Source organism: Dreissena polymorpha, chromosome 9 (genome assembly GCF_020536995.1).
Source record: "Dreissena polymorpha isolate Duluth1 chromosome 9, UMN_Dpol_1.0, whole genome shotgun sequence".
Classification (NCBI taxonomy): Eukaryota; Metazoa; Mollusca; class Bivalvia; order Myida; family Dreissenidae; genus Dreissena; species Dreissena polymorpha.
The window spans coordinates 68,731,275-68,745,561 of record NC_068363.1 but is presented as its reverse complement, the minus strand read 5'-3'; the positions used below and the strand labels follow the sequence as shown (position 1 = coordinate 68,745,561).

The 14,287-nt window shown below is 38.4% G+C and overlaps 1 protein-coding gene across 1 annotated transcript in view; it reads right to left on the bottom strand.

The window, feature by feature from the left end:
* LOC127844333 (Golgi apparatus protein 1-like) overlaps window positions 1-14,287 on the bottom strand; it is a 56,886-nt gene that overhangs the window by 8,030 nt on the left and 34,569 nt on the right. Inside the window, exons 19-23 of the mRNA XM_052374441.1 lie at window positions 14,000-14,123; window positions 11,623-11,765; window positions 7,230-7,331; window positions 2,108-2,260; window positions 981-1,101 (exon numbers count right to left, since the gene is read on the bottom strand). Coding sequence (XP_052230401.1) covers window positions 981-1,101; window positions 2,108-2,260; window positions 7,230-7,331; window positions 11,623-11,765; window positions 14,000-14,123 — 643 coding nt within the window. The remainder of the gene's footprint in view (window positions 1-980; window positions 1,102-2,107; window positions 2,261-7,229; window positions 7,332-11,622; window positions 11,766-13,999; window positions 14,124-14,287) is intronic.

Here is a 14,287-nt window from a genome sequence, read left to right as displayed (position 1 = left end):
CTTGAATCATTGGTCCAGAAACATTTATCATAATGGCTGTAGCCTCGGTGAACCACTTAAAGAGCCGATCGTTCAACCCACTGTATTCTGTGTCAAAATTTGGACGTTTCAAACTCACATTTCCATTCGCTTCTTACTCCTCCATAATTTCTCGCTTATGCTTAAGCACACTCTGCACTTGCGTAAGTCCAACACAGAGCTCACTTGCTATTACACGCAAATTTTGTCCACATTCAAACAGTTTCAAACACTTGACTCGCTCATCTCATGTGAGAAACTTACATTCACCACTCATTGTTAATCTGTGATTTATTATTCATATTGCTTGTAAAAGTGTTGTGTACGCTAGAAAGCTCTTTTAAAGAATGATCCTGAAATGTTATTTTCCAATCCATACTTAAGTACAATGTACTAATTAGTGGTCATTTAATTAGCGATACATGTAATTACTTTAAACGTGTAACAAACTCCGACATATTTTCTTTTGAAGATACCCCCATGATAATCCCTGGAAAACAGACCTTCTCAACATTCTATTATTTGTTTACTCGCTGCGGGCCGCTATCATAATATCAAAGGCAATTACTGCTATCAGATGCTTTACCCTCAAAATAGACAGGCAAATGATGTGCTGTGTTTTTAATTTTTGCAACTAGTACCGACTAACGCGTGAACGTTGTTTTCAATTCAAACATGACTTTCGGAGTGGAATATAGTGGCCGTTGGCCGCTATGAACAAGTGATCGTTATTCTCAAGTGTAATGTAGAGGGATTTTCGTCCGGGAAAATCCAGACTGACCGTTCTCTGCAATTGACCCTTATTCTCAGGTGGCCATTAGGTAAGTATGTTCAAAATGAATGTCTGAAGTGCTGGGGTTGATAGAAGAGTCTTTTACATCTACACTTAATGGGGGATATAATAACCCAAAAGTTGAAAACTATCTGCCATCTAAAAAAAGGTCAACAGAACGTGGACCTACTTTGTCCTTGACCAGTCTCGTACTCCCGACACCACTTCACAAGGTCCATCGTGCACAGTTGGTTCAGCTCAGGATCGATATGCACATCTATCTGTACTTCCAGCTGCCATCTGGCTATCTCCTGTGAGATGCAGTATAGAAGAACACGATATAGAAAGATATGCACATCTATCTGTGACTCCAGCTGCCATCTAGCTATCTCCTGTGAGATGCAGTATAGAAGAACATGATATAGAAAGATATGCACATCTATCTGTGACTCCAGCTTCCATCTAGCTATTTTCTGTGAGATGCAGTATTGAAGAACATAATATAGAAAGATATGCACATCTATCTGTGACTCAAGCTTCCATCTAGCTATCTCCTGTGAGATGCAGTATAGAAGAACATGATATAGAAAGATATGCACATCTATCTGTGACTCCAGCTGCCATCTAGCTATCTCCTGTGAGATGAAGTATTGAAGAACATAATATAGAAAGATATGCACATCTATCTGTGACTCCAGCTGCCATCTAGCTATCTTCTGTGAGATGCAGTATTGAAGAATATGATATAGAAAGATATGCACATCTATCTGTGACTCAAGCTGCCATCTAGCTATCTCCTGTGAGATGCAGTATTGAAGAACATGATATAGAAAGATAGGCACTCTGGGAAAATGGTGCTTAATGCAAGTGAGTAGTGTGGTCTTATATTAGCCTGTGCCACTTTCTGCTTTTATTGAGTGTCATCCCATAATAGCCTGTGAGACACTTTCTGCTTTTATGGAATTTATCCTTAAAAGGGAGTCTCATCAGAGTTTAGATCCAGTTTAAGCGAGAAATGTTGTCCCTGATTAGCCTGTACAGACTGCATAGTCTAATCTGGGATGATACTTACACACATGCATTAAACCAGGTCTTCCATGAGAGCTGCTCATTTTAACTATCATAGCTACATTCTTCAGTATTAAAACAGCACAAACAAAGCTCTGTTGGTTGTGGTACAGGGTACAAATGCAGGGTACAAATAATGACCTTTCTTCTAAAGAATAATAAGATTCAATTATAAATTCATGGACACTAGATTTTTTTCTTTACAAATCAAGAAATGACACTATGTCACAGTTACAAAAGACATGTTACCATTCCACAGTTTGATTTCAGTTCAATCTTCCCGTCCTTAAACTTCTCCTCCAGACAAGTCTTCACTCTAGTGTCTGTGTTTTGGGGTTGGAACAGCAACTGATCCCTGTCTACATCATGCTCCCCCAGGGCATCTTGGCACAGGCTACGAATCTAACATAAAAAATGACCATCACATGTACTTGTCTTTGGAAAGTGATAGTTTATACATATATTATGAAATGAAAACAAAAAATAAACAAAACAAAAAAGGACGAACATAATATTGGGGGGGGGAGGGGTATTTTTGTGTGGAATGGGTGGATGGTATGGGTGGGGGTTGGGGGGTGGGGGTATAGTGTTAGGGTTTGGTGGTCACTTATTAGATGATCTTAAAAAAAAATTGAGGGGAGATGGGAGGGGGGGGGAATTCGGGGGGGGGGGTGGGGCATGGGGGTGGTTTGGGTGGAGTCTATAGTGGCATGTCAGGTAAGAGTTGTTTTGTCAAAGTATTAATCAAATCTAATCATAAACAAGGGCTGTTTGTAAAACATGCATGTCCCCCATATGGGCTGTCAGTTGTAGTGGCAGCAATTGTGTGAATACGTTTTTTGTCACTGTGACCTTTGACCTAATGTAAGATCTCATCGGGAAACCATTGTACTCTTTTGAGTCACTGTGACCTTGACCTTTGACCTAGTGACCTGAAAATCAATAGGGGTCATCTGCTAGTCATGATCAATGTACCTATGAAGTTTCATGATCATAGGTGTAAGTATTCTTGAGTTATCATCCGGAAACCATTTTACTATTTCTAGTCACTGTAACCTTGACCTTTGACCTAACAAGAGCTGTCAGAGGACAGCGCGCTCGACTATTTGAGTGCTTGGCAGTATACGTAAGCCATCATGGGGAAATTGTTCATATTCAATAATTTATTAGACGATCTTTCAAAAATAAAAAAAAGGAAAACAAAATGATTTTTTTTTTTTTTGGGGGGGGGGGGGGGGGGTAGGGGGCTGAGAGGGGGGTATAATGTGTGGTGTGGTAATTTATTAGATGTTAAAAAAAATTGGGGGGGGGGGTGGGGGAAGGGGGGAGTGAGAAGGGGGGGTATAATGTGGGGTGTGGTAATTTATTAGATGTTTGAAAAAAAAAATTTTGGGCGGGGGTGGTGGGGGGGGGTAGGGTGTTTGGGGGTGAGAGGGGGGGTATAATGTAGGTGTGGTAATTTATTAGATGTTTAAAAAAAAAAATTTTTTTTTGGGGGGGGGACTGGGGGGGGTGTAGGGGTGAGTGAGGGGGGTATAATGTGGGGTGTGGTAATTTATTAGATGTTTAAATTAAAAAAAAAAATTTTGGGGGGGGTGGGGGGTAGGGGGGTAGGGGGAGTAAGAGGGGGGTATAATGTGGGGTGTGGTAATTTATTAGATTAAAAAAAACATTTTTTTTGGGGGGGGTAGTTGGGGGGTAGGGGGGTGGGGTAGAAAGAGGGGGTTTAATGTGGGGTGTGGTAATTTATTAGATGTTTAAAAAAAATGGGGGGTTGGGGGGTAGGGGGGTGGGGGTGAGAGGGGGGTATAATGTGGGGTGTGGTAATTATTTATTAGATGTTAAAAAAAATGGTGGGGGTTGGGGGGGGGGTAGGGTGGGTGAGAGGGGGGTATAATGTGGGGTGTGGTAATTTATAAGATGTTTTCAAAAAAAATGTGGGGGGTGGGGGGGTAGGGGGGATTGAGAGGGGGGTATAATGTGGGGTGTGGTAATTTATTAGATGTTAAAAAAATAATTTGGGGGGGTGAAGGTAGGGGGGTAGGGGGGAGTGAGAGTGGGTATAATGTGAGGTGGAGGTGTGATAATTTATAGATGTTTAAAAAATTATTATTTTTTTTGGGGGGGGTGGGGGTGTAGGGGGGGGTGAGAGGGGGGTATAATGTGGGGTGTGGTAATTTATTAGATGTTTAAAAATTGGCGGGGGTGAGGTTGGGGGGGGAAATATAGGTTGGGGTGATGTTGGTAAACAAGTATGCAAAATATAAAAGCAATATGTCAAGGGACAATTAAAAAAATAACAAATGATCTCACACTGACCTGAACAAATATCCTCTATTTATTGAACATGAAATTTAAACTTATTGCATTTGTTTCCCCTGTATATATGAAAGATATAATAGTGTATTACCTCCCCTGTCCTGCTTATATTTATATTAATCAACAAAATTAAACATTAACACAATATTTAATATACAAAATATACAAAAAAAATCTCATATTCTGATAATATTTTTACTGATCCACTTTATTTAACTCAAATGATGATGTTTCATTGGACTGATAGTTATAGATTTAGGATTACAGACCAGTTGCTTCAGTTATATTGTTCAGAGTTCGCCCTGTTGGCCACGTATGCGTTCTTAAGTTATCATCCAAAAACCATTTTTCTATTTCGGGTCACTGTGACCTTGACCTTTGACCTAGTGACCTCAAAATAAATAGGGGTCATCTGCGAGTCATGATCAATGTACCTATGAAGTTTCATGATCCTAGGCCCAAGCATTCTTGAGTTATCATCCGGAAACCACCTGGTGGACGGACCGACCGACCGACCGACATGTGTAAAGCAATATACCCCCTCTTCTTCGAAAGGGGGCATAATAAAGAAGTTATGGCAATTTTAGCAAAATTTTATAATTTGACCTTGAGAGTCAATGTCATTCAAAGGTCAAGGTAAGATTCAACTTGCCAGGTACAGTACCCTCATGATAGCATGAAAGTATTTGAAGTTTGAAAGCAATAGCCTTGATACTTTAGAAGTAAAGTGGATCTAAACACAAAATTTAACCATAAATTCAAAGTTACTAAGTCTAAAAAGGGCCATAATTCCGTAAAAATGACAACCGGAGTTATGCAACTTGTCCTTTACAGTCCCCTTATGATAGTTTGCGAGTGTTCCAAGTATAAAAGCAATATCTATGATACTTTAGGGATAAAGTGGACCAAAACACAAAACTTAACAACATTTTCAATTTTCTAAGTATAAAGGGCCCATAATTCTGTCAAAATGCCAGTCAGAGTTACATAACTTTGCCTGCACAGTCCCCTTATGACAGTTAGTAAGTGTTGCAAGTATGAAAGCAATAGCTTTGATACTTTAGGAATTAAGTGGATCTTATGCTAGATTTACATCTGGCCACGATTACCACGATGTCCCCGATTCCAGAGCATCGTGGCGAACGTAACAGAGCGTGGAGTCGAATCGGGGTGATCGTCGGGGGAGCGTAACGGAACGTGGTTGAATCGGGGACATCGTGGGCATCGGGACAGATTTTTAATCAAACTTAAATTTCACCACGATTGCCCCGATTCATTTTCTAATCTCAAATCGTAGGTCAAATCGCAGGATATCGCAACAAAGCGGTTTTGTCGTGGGAGATCTTAACAGGACGTAACGAAACGTGGTGGAGCGTTGAAGCCAATCGTGTTGATCGCAACAAAAAGTAACAGAACGTGATGCAAATCGTGGGCTCGATCGTAGCAACAAAACGTGCTGATTTCCTAAGGAAGCGTAACAGAACATGGAGTATACCATTTAATCGTAGAGCTCCCCGATTTTTTAGCCTCGGGCCAGATGTAAACTTAGCATAAACACAAAACTTAACCAAACTTTCAAATTTCTAAGTATAAAAAGAGCACATAATTTTGTCCAAATGCCAGTCAGAGTTACATTACTTTGCCTGCATAGTCCCCTTATGATGGTTAGTAAGTGTTGCAAATATGAAAGCAATAGCTTTGATACTTAAGGAATATAATGGACCTAAACACAAAACTTAACAAAATTTTTCAATTTTCTAAGAATAAAAAAGGCACAATTCTGTCAAACTGCACGCCATAGTTATCTTACTTTGTCCCCTCATGATAGTCAGTAAGTGTACCAAGTTGGAATGCAATAGAATTGATACTTTATGAGGAAAAGTGGACCTAAACGCAAAACTTTACCGGACGCCGACGCCGACCCCAAGGTCATGACAATAGCTCATAGTTTTTTTTTCCAAAAAATAGATGAGCTAAAAATGATTCTAGTATTATTGTTGTTAATTGACAATAAAACAAATGTGCCATTCTGACATGTGACTTTTAAACAATGGTTTAATTTTTATGAATACAAGAGTTGAATGTTTGCTTATAACAAGGAATAACAAAATATGGGCTGTCAGTTGTAGTGGCAGCCATTTTTTAATAAGTTTTTTTACTGTGACCTTGACCTTTGACCTAGTTACCCTGAAAATTTATAGGGGTCATCTGCCAGTCATGATCAATGTTCCTCTGAAGTTTCATGATCCTAGGCCTAAGCATTCTTGAGTTATCATCCGGAAACCATTTTACTTTTTTGAGTTAATCTGACCTTGACCTTTGACCTAGTGACCTGAAAATCAATAGGGGTCATCTGTCAGTCATGATCAATGTGCCTATAAAGTTCCATGATCCTAGGCCTTAGCTTTCTTGAGTTATCATCCGGAAACCATCTTGTGGACGGACCTACCGACCGACGGATGGACCAACCGACATGTGCAAAACCATTTACCCCCTCTTCTTCGAAGGGGGCATAATAATTATTCCAAAATCAAGTACATAACTTTATAAAAGACTAGCAGCCCTGTCGTCGGAGTGAACAGGCTCTAAATTATGGCACTATTTAACAAATGGGATTTTTTTTCAATCATCACAAGATTGGGGTATGTTGTCGCTGCTGGAACAATTATTTCTATAGTGTGTGAGAGAGCAGACAGAAACAAAAGTAATGTTGCATGTGCATACGCCTCTAAATTAGTTGTTTTCATTGTGAAATTTACAGAGCTAATATCAGATGACATTTGCCCAATACAAAGCTGCTCTCCTTACTTATGCTCAATCAGTCATTGTTGGCTCAGGTACTACTTAAAAGTACTTGGTACTTCAGTATTCTAAAATGTACCCAGGGTTTGGAAAAAATACTAAGAGGTAACCATAGAGTATGGCTGCGTGATTTTGGGTCTTTTCCAAAGCTGGGGTACATTGCAGGATACTTGAGAGTACCTGGGTACTAGTAAGTAGTACTTGTGCCGACAATCACCAATTGAGCCCTATTAATGGGACAACTGCTCACCTCGATCCTGCACTGCCTCATTAAGACAGGGTCCATATTGATGTCCATGTGAGATTCCTTGATCACAAGCCGGATTTCATCAGCACAGTCATTGGATAATGCCTGAAAGAAATGCAACCATGGAATAATAAAAGATGGACATGATATCCCTGGGTGGCCCACCGGAGTTGAAGTACGAATAATGATGTATAAGAATGTTATGGTATGTAAGCCTATGTCTGAGGTTCAGCAACAACAAATTATAACAATGGCGGTCACAATTTAAACAATAGACACATAATGGCCCTGAATCACCCAACTGATTCACATTGTGATACTTGAGTAATACTTCTAGGAATTTGGCCTACAGTTTAACTAATTACAATTTAGAAAACTAATTTCACTTATAGTAAAGATTTGAATTAATGTGGTAAAAAACTAAGATATGATGCCACATAACAAATATCATCTCTGACACTTGTATTTTCAGAGATGTTCATTCATTATTTCTGTTTAAGTCTTAATATACAGTGTGGTCCCTGGGGCTTTTATAGTTTTCATTGCAGGTGCATAATTGGAGCAAAATTTATACAGGACCACTACCTGTTGCTAAGTAACATATATCTATGCTCATCGCTTTATAGTTTGGGAAAGGTTTAAAAAAAACATTTGGGCCGTATAGTCCAGAGGGATCAATTCAACAGTGTTCATTTTAAAAATTGGGACACATGTGTAACCAAATATATAGATAAAGTAAACCAAAGGGGCATGTTTAAAACAAACTTGGTAGAGGACCATAAAACCAAGATAATGAGAAAATACCACCTCTCTGCCTTGCTGTTTAAGAAGAGATTTGTAAAGTTGCCATTATATTTATATATATACATGTTTAAGTAAAACAAGAGGGCCATGGTGGCCCTGAATCGCTCACCTGACTCATTAAGATCAGATGAAAACTATGACCTCTATTGTCTACACAATGTTTTTCTATGATTTGACCTAGTGACCTAGTTCCTGACTCTAGATGACCCAAATACAATCCCAATCCAGATTTCATCAAGATAAACATTCTGACCACAGTTCATAAATATTGGATGAAAACTGTGACCTCTATTGTCAACACAAGGTTTTTCTATTTATTTGACCTAGATTTTTACCCCAGATGACCCAAATACAATCCCACCCAGATTTCATCAAGAATTCTGACCAAATTTCATAAAGGTTGGATAAAAACTGTGATCTCTAATGTCTACACAAGGTTTTTTTTATTATTTGACCTAGTGACCTAGTTTTGGACCCCAGATGACCCAAATAAAATCCCAACCCAGATTTCATCAAGATAAACATTCTGACCAAATTTCATAAAGATTGGATGAAAACTTGTGACCTCTATTGTCTACATAAGGTTGTTCTATTATTTGACCTAGTGACCTTGTTTTTGACCCCAGATGACCCAAATACAATCCCAAACCGGATTTCATCAAGATAAACATTTTGACCAAATTTCATCAAGATTGGATGCAAACTGTGACCTCTACTGTCTACACAAACAAATTGTTGACGGACGTACGCACGGACACACGCAGGCACGCACAACGGACGCCGGACATCACACGATCACAAAAGCTCACCGTGTCACTTCATGACAGGTGACCTAAAAATATGTGTCGGAGATAAACATGAACAGTTGTGGCTAAAATCCCATGGAAACAAGGGCTGTTTGTAAAACATGCATGCCCACCTATATGGGCTATAAGTTGTAGTAGCAGCCATTGTGTGAATACGTTTTTTGTCACTGTGGGTGGTGGTGTAGTAGTAGTAGTAGTAGTAGTAGTAGTAGTAGTAGTAGTAGTAGTAGTAGTAGTAGTAGTAGTAGTAGTAGTAGTAGTAGTAGTAGTAATAGCAGTTGTAGTAGTAGTAGTAGTAGTAGTAGTAGTAGTAGTAGTACTAGTAGAAGTAGTAGTAGTAGTAGTAGTAGAAGTAGTAGTAGTAGTAGTAGAAGTAGTAGTAGTAGAAGTAGTAGTAGTAGTAGTAGTAGTAGTAGTAGTAGTAGAAGTAGTAGTAGAAGTAGTAGTAGAAGTAGTAGTAGTAGTAGTAGTAGTAGTAGTAGCAGTAGCAGTAGCAGAAGCAGTAGCAGCATTACAAGACCAATACTTAAGAATGATCAAATGGGAAAAGGTAACCTAGCACTGGCAGTAATTATGGGGCTCATTTACAGGTCAGATTTGGAATCTCTGCTGTAAAATGAGATTTTGAATGAATTAAAGGGAGGCAAATCTGTAATAAAAAGAACATGCATAAACCGTAGTTGTTTCCCTTGTTTGAACCATGCTAAATCCTTACAAGTTTGGAAAGAATTGGATGAAAAATTTGGACTTTATTGCATAAACACCATTTTCTCAATTCAAGGGGAGGTAATTCTGTACTTCATAAACCAATAATGCTCATTTTTTGTAGGGTTCGCGTCCTCATTGATATAAAGACACTGTGCAAATTTGGAAAGGATCGGACAAAAAATGTGGAAGATTTGTGAAAGTTTTCACAAAATAGGCAAAAACGAATAAACATGCAAAGTTCAACAAGCTCCTGCGGCCATGTCTTTTGACGAATCAAATTTCTTTGAACAACTTTTTAAGGGGAGCCTTCAAAGGTCATCCCTGTGAAATATTTTGAAAATCTGATGAGCGGTTTCTGACAAGAAGATTTTTTAAGGTTTTTACCATATATGGTCATGGCGGCCATCTTGGTTATGTGATCAAATTTTTTTTAACAATTCTTTTGTCCCATGACCTAGGGATGCTCTACATGAAATTTAGTTGAAATTGGCTCAATGGTTTAGTAGAAGAAGATGTTTACAAATTGTTTACAGACAGACGGACGGACGGACGGACGCCGGACGCTGAGTGATCACAATAGCTCACCCCGAGCTATCGCTCAGGTGAGCTAACAAGCAAACTCGTTGAATTTATATCCCACACCAATATGCTTCTGGACACAAAAGTGTTATATTTGACACTCAAAAAAAGCATTTTTTCAATATACAAAGGGCCATAACTCCGTTATTAACAGATAGTGTACAATGACATTTGGCGTGCATCATCCTCTTATCCATATATATACTCATACCAAGTTTCAATGAAATCCGCCAAAGCACTTCCAAGATATGGCTCTGGACGGACGGACAGACGGAAAGAAAGACGGACGGACAACGCCAAAACAATATCCCTCCGCCTATGGCACGGATAACAAGTTACCCACACGGCAGGGTCTATTTTGACACTGAGAACATGACTTTAAAACACTGAGTAGAAGACTACTATAGGATGTTACCCTCACTAGTGGTGTCAGAGATTTTTCAAGTTTTATTTATTTATCTATTTCTAGCTCTGATTACTGACATTTATGACATATATATATATATATATATATATATATATATATATATATATATATATATATATATATATATATATATATATATATATATATATATATATATATATAAATGCAGCTTTTGAACAACTTTAAAAGGGGGTCACACACAAATAATTAATTTGAAGTTCCAGCAGTGAAGAAGAGTGCCAAACTGTCACAAGATACGCCCGTTATAAGGCTTTTGACAACTTGATGACTTTACCATGACCCGTATTTGAACTTGACCTACATATCATCTAGACACAACTTCTGACCAAAGTTGGTGAGGATCTGATGAAAACTACTTCAATAAGAGAGCGGATACCATGCTAAATGCTTGAAATGCACTAAGTGACCTCGTGACCTCGTGACTTAGTTTTTAATCTTGCATGACCCATAATTGAACTTGACCTACATGTAAATATTGTCTAAACACACCCTCTGACCAAATTTGGTGAAGATCGATGAAAACTACATCAATTAGAGAGCGGACACCATGCTAAATGCTTGAAATGGTTTAAGTGACCCTGTGACCTAGTTTTTGACCTGGCATGAACCATATTCGAACTTGACCTAATTATTGTCTAGATACAACTTCTGACCAAGTTTGGCGATTATCGGATGAAAACTACTTCAATTAGAGAGCGGACACCATGCTTAATGCTTGAAATGCACAAGTGACCTACTTTTTGACCCGGCATGACCCATATTTGAACTTGACCTAGATTTTGTCTTGATACAACTTCTGACCAAGTTTGTAGAAGAACGGGTAAAAACTATTTGAATTAGAGAGAAGAAACTGCTGTGGACGCCTCCTGCCTGAAGCCAAAGTGAAAATATAATACGTCCCTTTTTTTAAATGGGCGTATAAAAAAGATATGTTGTTTGAATGAAAGTTAACCCATGCTTGACAACTGCCAAAAAACGTTTTAAAAAGCTGAACAATTGCATGTTTTGCACAGGTGAGCTAAAACAGCTCAAATATGGAACATTTAATCACCTTTTTGGTAAACTGCTTTTTTAAACAATTTATAATCTGCCCCTCAAATTCTTCCCCTTCCTTTTGGTGTTGTAAGTCTTCTTTGCAGAACTTCGGAATGTCTCTTCTACACGCTTTAGCCAACTTAGGATTCATTCGATAATCTATAATGCAAGTACCATACACTAGATTGCACAATTGGTCTAATAACTGTAGCAATATTGTCACATACAGTCGATTGGTGTATAACGGATAGCTAAGGACTTCGAGTCTCATTTCAACGTCAACACCATGCATTCAGTAATTAAACCATTAAACCTAGATAGACACATGTCTTTCCTATTGAAACATGCCAGCAGTTTTAAATTTCCGAAAAAATATTATTTGTTTACAGCGCAAATTTCATGGTACACTGATTCAGCCATTACTGGATCGCTTAGGTCTTTATCGGATTACATGTGTATCGTGTTATTTCTTGGATTTGACACAGCATTTGTAAAAAATAATTGCAATATAATGTACATTTCCAGAAAGGAAATTCATTTTTGCGTTTAATAAGACCACGTTCATGGAAATCGCTGCACAAATGATGAAGTAATGGCTGTTCAAAGGGATGCACCCTATAGATTTGGGTCATTTTGAGTTGAATACCTTTTTTTATATATAGATTTGATAGTGAAAAATATGTTTTCAGAGAAATCGATATTTCGTTATAATTTGATTATTTTTCATTAAATATTGATGTTTTCACTAATTAATATCATAGCCACACGCTAACCACATGTGTATTGGACAACTTCAATTGAGTTTATATTTATTTTGAGACAATCCCCACATTCCTGAATATGGGTCACCACATGTCGGTTATTCACTAAATCCCGAGTTGCAGCTTTCATGCTTATTTTATATGGTACGCATCAATTTGATTTCTGAGCATTCTTTCTTTTGTAAAGGACAAATAATACTAAAATATTGCATCAATGAACATTTTTGTTTACCAAACAAAATCTGCAAAATTAAAAAACCATTCGTCTGCACTTTTCCTGTTGTCACAAAATTGTTGCGTACATAACGTGACCTTGTTTTGCTTCCGAAAAAAGAAACAGTTGTAAACATTGACACACATCAACAAAAACATGAATCAACTAAACAATGATAGGTTTTTTGTATTCAATTAATAGAAAACTATAAATCTTAACATAAATATAAGTATTTTGCAAAAAACGTTTAACCTATCCGTTACTCAGTAAAATCCGCTATACACCAATCGACTATATTTGTATGCTTGAAATATGCAATTAGCTGCTGACTGTGCAGTGAGAGAAAAATGCGAAAGGTGAAATCTTGATGAGCTCCAATCATCAGTTTTGTGCTGTTGTCCATGTAGCTATATGTATATAGGAAGTGCACAACTGTCTGTCAGGCCACATAGAACAAACTATTACATGCTTTATAAAACATGACTGGCCAACAACCCCACTAGCAGCAAAGTCGTCCATGTAACCTTGAAAGTCCTGGTTATATTGACCTTTTACCTATCTAGCACTCTCTCACTGAAAAGAAAGGTCTACAGACCCAACTACCTACAGACTGACCAATGGACAATGCAAGGGGGGTCATTGCACAGACTGACCAATGGACAATGCAAGGGGGATCATTGCACAGACTGACCAATGGACAATGCAAGGGGGGTCATCGCACAGACTGACCAATGGACAATGCAAGGGGGATCATTGCACAGACTGACCAATGGACAATGCATGGGGGAACATTGCACAGACTGACCAATGGACAATGCAAGGGGGATCATTGCACAGACTGACCAATGGACAGGTGCAAGGGGGGTCATCGCACAGACTGACCAATGGACAATGCAAGGGGGATCATTGCACAGACTGACCAATGGACAGTTGCAAGGGGGGTCATTGCACAGACTGACCAATGGACAATGCAAGGGAGATCATTGCACAGACTGACCAATGGACAGGTGCAAGGGGAGTCATTGCACAGACTGACCAATGGACAATGCAAGGGGGGTCATTGCACAGCACCTGTACATTAGGCCTTTGTCAGTATGTAGGAAGATCGGTCCGTAGACCTTTTATTTCCACCGCAATATTTATAAAACTATCTGATCGACAACTATGCAAATAGGTATTAAGGTTACTTGTGAGGAAACTAAGATGCATATTGATTTTCCTTACTGTGATCAACTATTTGTAATTCTGAAGCATGGTTATTTCAAATGCATGTACATTACTAACTGTAAGCTGTGTTACTGGCCACTTAACAAATTAAAATGTCTGAAATTGAATTTAATGTGCACCTTAGGGGAAAACCAAGCAATATAGAAATTTGGTTTTTCTAACATAAACACTAGTATCAAATGCAATCAGACCTTTTGTGCTTTCCATAGCTCTTTTCAGAACCATTTTCTTACAGGGGTCATCATGTCCCAATTCATCTAAATGTTGTTTCAGACAGCTTAACATGTCCTGGTTGTCTTTGTGTGAGCAGTGTTTCTGTAATACAAACAAACAACTGCAAGTTTGTGTCAATGTAAATAACATGTTTAACCTGTCATTATATATGGCAAGCGGTTCGATGCATAATCCCAACAAACTAGGTTTCTCATGAGAACCTAGGTTCTAAGAATGAGAACCTAGGTTCTCGCTTGAAGATTGCA